Source organism: Pseudogymnoascus verrucosus (genome assembly GCF_001662655.1).
Source record: "Pseudogymnoascus verrucosus strain UAMH 10579 unplaced genomic scaffold scaffold_44, whole genome shotgun sequence".
In the NCBI taxonomy this organism is placed as follows: domain Eukaryota; kingdom Fungi; phylum Ascomycota; class Leotiomycetes; order Thelebolales; family Thelebolaceae; genus Pseudogymnoascus; species Pseudogymnoascus verrucosus.
Window position 1 is genome coordinate 76,401 of NW_017263695.1, and position 8,316 is coordinate 84,716.

An 8,316-nucleotide genomic window follows, 5' to 3' on the forward strand; every position below is an offset into this window, starting at 1 on the left:
GCTGAAGCTGGAGCAGACGAATATGGGGCGAAGTGGGCTTAGGACCATGTAAGTAAAGTTTCCCAGATACATTTGAGTTTCTTCAGCTAAAGCTCTATTAAGGAGAGGAGGAACGACTAGGCGCTAGTCATATGTCAGTGAGATATGTCCTAGAGCTAGAGGCTCATCTAGGATGATAAGGGAAGGTCGTTCGGTGACTTTTGTCAGTTCTAGTCAGGTTTCTTGCAGACTAAACAAATTCACACTTATTGAAAATTGTTGAATTATATGCATCCGAGATACCTTGCCAGGGTCGTTAAGTTAAGTGACCTTGATTGTAATTGAATCCTTAAATTTGAATGGCCAGTACACAAATAATTATACCTGCTATCGGCGCGAAATTCTTAGAACACTCTAAATATTCATATGAACCAAGAATTGGACATAATTGGATTTCTATTTCGCCTCTTTCGGCTCTCTCAGACAGAATATGGGTTGGATTCCATATTATATTAGCAAACAAATAAATTTAGCCGTTCACTAGCCGAGAGCTCTCTTGGCATTCATACCACCTGTCACGATCGCCTGCACACGTCTAGAACGCAACTTCGATAAAAAATATACTGGTATATGTGCGTCTATCTACGGAGGTAAGTAACCGCATCTGGAGAGAAGATGGGCATCGACGAGATGCAGAATACATGGGGATCATTGCCAGTTACCGCAAGGATGATTGACGCACCAGTAACTTGTTAGGGCTCCAATAGGCTGATACTGTATTGGTGTGGTACGGCTGAGGGACGGCGGTACGGGACGTCACCACTGACCAAGCGGGAGCGGGAGCGGGGTAAGTAAGCTATGTGAGCACACTTCGGCGACACGCCGTTCTCAACCGCGCGGCGCCATTTCGTGCATTTCGCGGATGTTCCCTTGTACCGATATGTGCAGAAATACCCATGCCAATCCAATGTCGCGTTGAGCGATAACTCATGCGAAATGCGGATCGGGCAATTCGAGCGCGCGGAGGCTACAAAGCTTACAGATAAGAATCCTGATCAAGATACATGGTGTTTCCGTTTGTAATAATACGATACAATCACGCTATTCAAAGTACCTGAGCTTCACAACGACTACGTACTTCAGTCAGCTACTCCCATCAAAACTTCCACGAGCCCAACATTCCGAGTGCCACAATGTATGACAAAATCTCATCCTCTGAGGGATTACTCTCTCGCTCAAGCTCGCCGTCCTTCGCGTCTGAAGAAAAACTCGAAATCCCGAGGCGTAGAAACGCTCAAGTTCTTCCAAAAACTACCTACATCCTGATCGGTCTATTAGTTTTGTCTCTAATAGCCAATGTCGTTGTGGTAGTCGTTCTGAATGCTGCTATTTCAAAGGCGAATGGGCTGCTCGGGGATGAAACAAGAAATTGCAAGTCTCAGACAAAACTTTACTGTGAGTATTTGGCCACTCAACCCAGAATTAATGCGTCTAACTTTTCGCCTAGCCCCAGCGCAAGATGCATTGGAATACAAGGTCACCAAGTTTGAAAGTTCTATTTACGGGGGAGAAACGGAATATCAAGGTCCACCAACTGAGCATAACAACCGATTATGGAAGCAAACCTACGCCCGTATGTACAGACCAACTGTTTGAGGTTTCCTAGGATGAATCAACTACCAAGTCATTGACTGACCAGTTCTGAATAGATATGAACACTCACATTACCGAAGAAGAGGCAAAACAACTTCCGAATAAGACGATGCCGGAGCCTCCGTATGAAGGCAGCGGATACCTAATTGTACTGAACGTATTTCACGACTTGCATTGCATAGACAGCCTCCGTTTGGCACTATATTACTTTTTAGACGATCAGTGGAACAGCACCTACAATCCCTACACTCTTTTCGAACATCCTGACGATGCACTTTGGGCCAAGGGAGGGCGCGACTTGAGTATCATGCACTTAGACCATTGCATAGATGCTCTACGCCAATCCACACAGTGCAATGGGGACATTACCCCCAATGTATACCAGTGGAGCGAGAAGTGGGGAGAAGTCCGAGCATGGGCTACGGTAGTTCATGAGTGCCGGAACTTTGACAATGTAAGTGTACAGAGAAGCCATGAGAAACTGAGTCTGCTAACAATCAAACAACAAGATCGTAGATTGGGCGAAGTCTCACTACTCCCGGTTGCCCTTTGCGTTTGGAGACGGCCCAGCAGTTGGCAAGTGCGCATGGGACGATCCTTGGACTTGTCTATTGGATTGAGTTGAGGTTCTAATAGCAGCTATCTTCGCCAATATTGCCCCGAATTTATCGTGTAAATTTCACTATGCCATGTCCCACTCTAAGCCCTAGCTGTCCATTCTGATGTATGAAGAGCAACCCTATTATTTAGGGAAGGGGTGGGGGGAGGAGGAGGTCGCTAATAAAAGAGGCTCGCTAAGAAGCATCCCCCTAGAAGATCGCTTGACATGGGTCATTTTTGATGCCGCGCGCAAGGAAATCTGCCGGGCGGGAAGTTTCACACCTTCTTAATCTGTAAGCTAGTGATCAGCCACCTCGGTAAGGAAACTGCGTCGAGAAAGAAAACATGAGGCATACCCACCATTGAAGCCGTTTCCTTCTCCTGGTACTGTTCAACATATTATATACTGTTGTTTATACCTCTGACATCGTTTCTCTAATATGGACGTGGTGACTGCGGCAAATATCAACGATTTCGGACCTCGCCGCGATGGAAGCTTTGACTTCACATTGCTCTTCGAGCAAAGTGTCCTCTCTATCTTACCTTCAACCCTCTTCCTAGGTGTCTCGTCGCTAAGAATCGCATGGCTGTTTCGACAGGAGATTCACGCGCGCAGTGGCGGGTTGCTCACGGCCAAGCTTGTGAGTTGTCTTCAATCTACCAGTGACCGAATTTCGCAGAAAGCCATCTGAGAAGTGCCTTTATCACTAGTTTGCTTCTACCATTCTGTTCTGTCTTCAATTGGCGCTCGTGGCTCTATGGACGATGCATTCAAAATTGCAAAATCGAGTGACGCTCGCTGCAGCCATATTGGCTCTGATAGACTCGTGCGTCATTATGCCATTGGTGTACGCCGAACACAAACGCTCCATCAAGCCTTCGATCGTTCTAAGCGTTTATCTTGCTCTGTCCACTCTCCTCGATTTGGCTCAGGGGAGATCTTTGTTCCTGCAAGACAATATTGGCTCTACGGCCCTAGCAGGTCTGTTTGTGGCGACCTTGGCAACGAAACTAACCTTACTACTCCTTGAAGAGCTATCAAAGCATACGCTGTTGATAGCAAAATTACAGGATTCGGCCGTTGAATCAACTAGCGGACCGATAAACCGCGCTATCTTCTGGTGGATCAATCAGTTGTTTTTCAAAGGATTTCGAACCCTCCTCGGAGTCGGAGATCTCGGAAGTATAGACAAAAAGTTTTCTTCCAATCTACTCCTGTCAAAATTGTGCTATTTTTGGGATAAGAGCAATAAGTCCGCAAAGCACTCGCTCCTCACTTCGACTTTGTCGGCTTTCAAAGTTGCTTTTATAGCCCCAATTCTACCGCGTTTATGCCTTGCGGGATTCAGCTTCGCTCAACCGTTTCTGGTTAACCGCGTTATCGACTTCGTCGGCCAGACCTCGAATGATGAATCTAGTGGGATTGCAGGAGGATTGATTGGCGCTACGGCTTTGGTATATATGGGCATTGCTGTAAGTTATATATGCTTCAAAACAGGACAGGCTGGTTAACAAATGTTCTCAGATCTCGAGGTGTCTTTATAATCATCTGATTTATCAGCTGATTACAATACTGCGAGGAGGTCTCGCATCTTTAATCTTTCAGAAGTCTATGGAGCTGAGCGCGGCTGCTGCCGATTACGGAGCCGCAATCACGCTTATGAGCACTGATATTGAGGGCATCGCGGACGGCATCAAGGAGATGCATGAGATTTGGGCTAATGTATTTGAACTTGGTGTAGCTGTCTATCTCTTGCAGCTCTATATTGGCTCTGCCTGTTTTATCGCCGTTATTCCGGCTGTAGGTAAGGAAGACTTATTGATCCTTCTTCAATGGTGTTAGGCTGACCACGATTAGTTTGCAGCATTGTTACATCATACTCCACGGAAGGTATTGGTCCCGCTCGAGGTAAGTGGAATAGTGGAGTGGAAAAGCGTGTTTCGACGACCTCGTCAATGCTTGCTCAAATCAAGGGACTTAAGATGATGGGTCTGACCGACTATATGTCTGAACTGATTCAGAACCTTCGGATTGCTGAGCTGGAATGTTCCAAGAAATTCAGAATGTTCATTGTCCGCATAATATTGATAAGTAAGATTATATACGTCAATTCCTAGACAAGCCCTTACTTCACCTTTGACTAACAGTTTTAACAGCCAATTTTGGGGATCAAATGACTCCCGCAGTTGTCGTGCTTGCTGCTGTGTTGTGGACCCAAACGGGTCCAGAAGGGTTCACGGTGTCGAAGGCATTTACGTCTCTCTCGATCGTAAACCTGGTAGCACTTCCTGTTTCAAGTCTTGTGGGATCATATCCTACTTTCGTGTCGTCGCTTGCTTGTTTCAACCGCATCCAGCTATTCCTCAACTCTGATCAGCAAAAGGACGAAAGGTGTAATATTTTTCTCCCTAGTGAGCTAAAAACCTCCTCAGAGTTTGTATCTACTGCTGAAGTCTTCTCTCAGCCGGAATACACTTTTACGAATGTTGAAACGCAAAAGCTTCCGTCCAAAGGTCTTGCTAACTTGACGAGTAATGCAATCATTAAACTTGAGCATGCAAGTTTTACGATAAAAGACAAAACAGAGCCTGTTCTCCACGATATCTCAATATCCATTGAGAGGTTTAGCCTTACCATGATAGTGGGACCTGTGGGATCCGGAAAGTCTTCAATGCTAAAAGCGATCCTTGGTGAGATACCCATTTCATGCGGAACCGTTCGAGTGCAACAATCCCGAGGATCAATCGCCTATTGCTACCAAACTGCATGGCTGCGCAACCTATCAGTACGTGATAACATTGTTGGCCAGAGCGAGTTTGACCAGGACTGGTTCGCATCAGTTATAAATGCCTGCTCCCTACAGCAGGATATAGCATCGTTCTCAAAGGGGGATAAGACCTTGGTTGGTAGCGGCGGGATCAGCTTGAGTGGAGGGCAGAAACAACGGGTAGTAAGTAAGGAGAGGCCTCCTACTCACCCTAGTTATTGACGTTTATAGGCACTTGCGAGAGCTATCTATTCCCGAGATTCCATTGTTCTTCTGGACGATATATTTAGTGCTCTTGACCCTGCCACTTCCAGGACGGTATTCGACCGTGTACTTGGCTCAGACGGCCTCCTACGTCAAAGTGGGACGACAGTAATCCTTACAACCCATACAGGTCAGTGCTTTAATTGCTGAAAAAATAACCAATGATGAACTCATCTAAAAAAAAACCCTATTAGTTTCCTTCTTACCTTCTTCCGACTATATTATTGTTCTTGACAAGACTGGAAGGATTAGGCAGAGCGGAAGCCTTTCACATCTTCAAGCGAGTGACGGCTATATCAAAGAGCTAGCATTACAAGCCCATCCCAGTCCTACTACAGAGAATGAACATCAAGAGCAACCGGAGATATCGACTACCGATTCGGAAATTTCTTCTACGTCTACTGAAGATGACGCTTGGAAAAGACAGCTTGGCGATCTATCATTGTACAAATTCTATCTCAAGTCTGTGGGTACCTTGTTTGCAGTGGGTTTTGTCTTCCTTGCCATTGCATATATTTTCATTAGCAGAATGCCCCAAATCTGGCTGCGTATCTGGACCGAGCGTGGAACCAAAACAGATCGTGGAATTTACAGCGGAGCTTATATCTCGTTCTGCCTGGCTGCGATAATATTCTCTGGCCTTGTGGTCTGGTGGTTCTTTGTTGTAATCATACCAAAGTCGGCGACACACTTACATTGGCTGCTTCTGGACGCCGTTCTCAAGGCACCCTTGTGGTTTTTCACCACTACAGATAGCGGTATCACGCTCAATCGTTTCAGCCAAGATATGACGCTTTTCGATCAGAAGCTCCCCATAGCCTTCTTTGAAACAACCCTTGACTCTCTGGACGTGGTCGCCGGGACAGCACTAATTGCTTCGGGCGCGCAATATGTTGGAGCAGTCATTCCTCTTTGCTTTGTGCCTTTATACTTTCTGCAGAAGATCTACTTGCGTGAGTGTATTTCCATCTCTATGAAATGTTGACCAGGATCGGTTAATACCCCGCCATGAATATACTAACGGCAAGAATGAAAAGGAACATCTCGCCAGATGCGACATCTTGACCTCGAAGCGAAGTCACCCTTATACAGACACTTCACCGAGACGCTGAACGGCGTTGTTACAATTCGAGCATTTGGCTGGAGACCTTCTTTTCTGAAAGAAAATCACAGATTGCTTGACGACTCCCAGAAGCCGTATTATCTCCTGTTCTGCATTCAACGATGGCTAGCAGTTGTTATGGATCTGTTTGTTGCTGGAATTGCTACAGTATTGGTAAGAAACTAGACTCCTTGGACCAAAAGCTGTCGAAACATTGCGTTCTCATTGTGCCTTCACTATTGATGGCTCAGCTAATAGTCGTTGCGCAGGTTGCCTTTGCGGTCGAATTCACCCATACCACAAGTCGTGGAGCAATAGGGCTAGCTATGATCAACATTATAGGCTTTAATACTAGTCTGTCAAGGCTTATCAACTCCTGGACAAATTTGGAAACATCCCTGGGCGCTGCTGCTAGGTTACGTGATTTTCTTCGAGACACGCCGAAAGAAGATAAGGATTATTCTGGAGACTTGCCGTCTCAACCAAAGGACTGGCCCTCATTAGGCGGTATTGAGCTCGATAATGTCACTGCTAAGTACCAGTAAGTTTCAGTAGTTCCAGAGTAGAGAATCTTTCGATACATCAACTAATCACCTTGCAGACTGAGTAGTGAAACGGTTCTCCGCGATGCTTCGCTGAGCATTAAGCCTGGTCAAAAAGTGGGTATCTGTGGACGGACAGGGAGGTAAGAGCCTATCAGACGTTGCAAGCATGACAGACATTAACTATAAATGTAGTGGTAAAAGCTCCCTCCTCCTTACTATTCTTCGGCTTCTCGAAACCCCAACCGGCTCTCTTTACATAGACGGACTTGATCTTTCCTCAATTCCTGTCAACACAACCCGCTCACGCCTCACGACATTGCCCCAAGATCCCGTGAAGCTTCCGGGCACAGTCCGCGACAATCTTGATCCGTTTAAATCTATTAAGTCGGACGATGACCTGGTCTCCGCCCTCATCAAAGTAAACATGTGTGACGTTATCACCACCAGAGGCGGTCTCGATGTAGAGTTCGACACCTTGAGTCTCTCGCACGGGCAGCAGCAGCTCTTCTGCCTCGCGCGCGCACTGCTACATAAGAGCAAGGTTGTGTTGATGGACGAGGCGACTAGCAGCGTTGATCAGCAGACAGATGAGGAGGTACAAAAGGCTCTTAAGTCAGAATTTGCGAATTGCACGGTCCTGGCGATAGCGCATAGACTCGAGACGATAGGTAACTCGGATGTGGTTGTTGTTGTTGACAAAGGCAGAATTGTGGAAGTAGGGAATCCGCAGAAGCTTAGAGAGGACCCTGAGTCGTTGTTCAAAGCGCTTTGGGAGAATAGACATAGGTGAATCTAGTGCACACAGAGCCTTGCCAGCCTCTCGATTCTCGAGTTTAAATACAGTCAAGCATCCTTTTACTTTCCATCTAAGTTAGACGCGGCAGCAAATTTATTATTCACAAGAAACTTTCACACCAACCTCAACTCCTCTAACTACTCATCCCTTATAGAAGGAAATTAAAAACAACACTAATGCTTCTTCTTAATAAAGAGAATGGCTGTCTTATAGCTAGTAATAATAAGAAGGAGGTCTTAAAGGTATACTGCTTTCTAATTATCGCTGCTTTCTAATTATCGCTGCTTTCTAATTATCGCTGCTTTCTAATTATCGCTGCTTTCTAATTATTGCTGCTTTATTTATAAACACACTTAGACTAGACCCTTATAAGGCTAAGATAGGTAGTTAAACACAATGTATTTTTTCTTTGTCCTAAGGTCAGTTAGTAAGCTCGCTGCTTCTACTTAGGTGCTAATTACCATTAGCTTACCCTCTCCTTACTATACTCCTTCCTATAAAAGTTTAAGCTAAAACCTCCCTAAACTACACTTACTATTATTAGCATTTCATTACAACTACAGTTAAACCCCTTAAGTAATGGATGGATTATATAATATATTAAGATTA

At 45.4% G+C, this 8,316-nt stretch overlaps 2 protein-coding genes across 2 annotated transcripts; both read left to right on the forward strand.

Moving 5' to 3' along the window:
• The first annotated feature begins 895 nt into the window (after positions 1 to 895).
• VE01_08496 (uncharacterized protein) lies at positions 896 to 2,956 on the forward strand. The gene is made up of 5 exons (XM_018277918.2): positions 896 to 1,434; positions 1,487 to 1,612; positions 1,689 to 2,086; positions 2,142 to 2,873; positions 2,944 to 2,956. The coding sequence occupies exons 1-4, from the start codon at positions 1,173 to 1,175 to the stop codon at positions 2,250 to 2,252; spliced, it is 897 nt and encodes a 298-aa protein (XP_018127605.1). The 5' UTR covers positions 896 to 1,172; the 3' UTR covers positions 2,253 to 2,873; positions 2,944 to 2,956.
• Positions 2,957 to 7,845, forward strand: VE01_08497 (uncharacterized protein). The gene is made up of 10 exons (XM_059463969.1): positions 2,957 to 3,705; positions 3,758 to 4,037; positions 4,091 to 4,324; positions 4,390 to 5,183; positions 5,232 to 5,394; positions 5,459 to 6,217; positions 6,302 to 6,540; positions 6,636 to 6,907; positions 6,968 to 7,051; positions 7,104 to 7,845. Exons 1-10 carry the CDS (start codon positions 2,998 to 3,000, stop codon positions 7,699 to 7,701), a joined length of 4,131 nt encoding a protein of 1,376 aa, XP_059319461.1. The 5' UTR covers positions 2,957 to 2,997; the 3' UTR covers positions 7,702 to 7,845.
• The last annotated feature ends 471 nt before the right edge of the window (positions 7,846 to 8,316 follow it).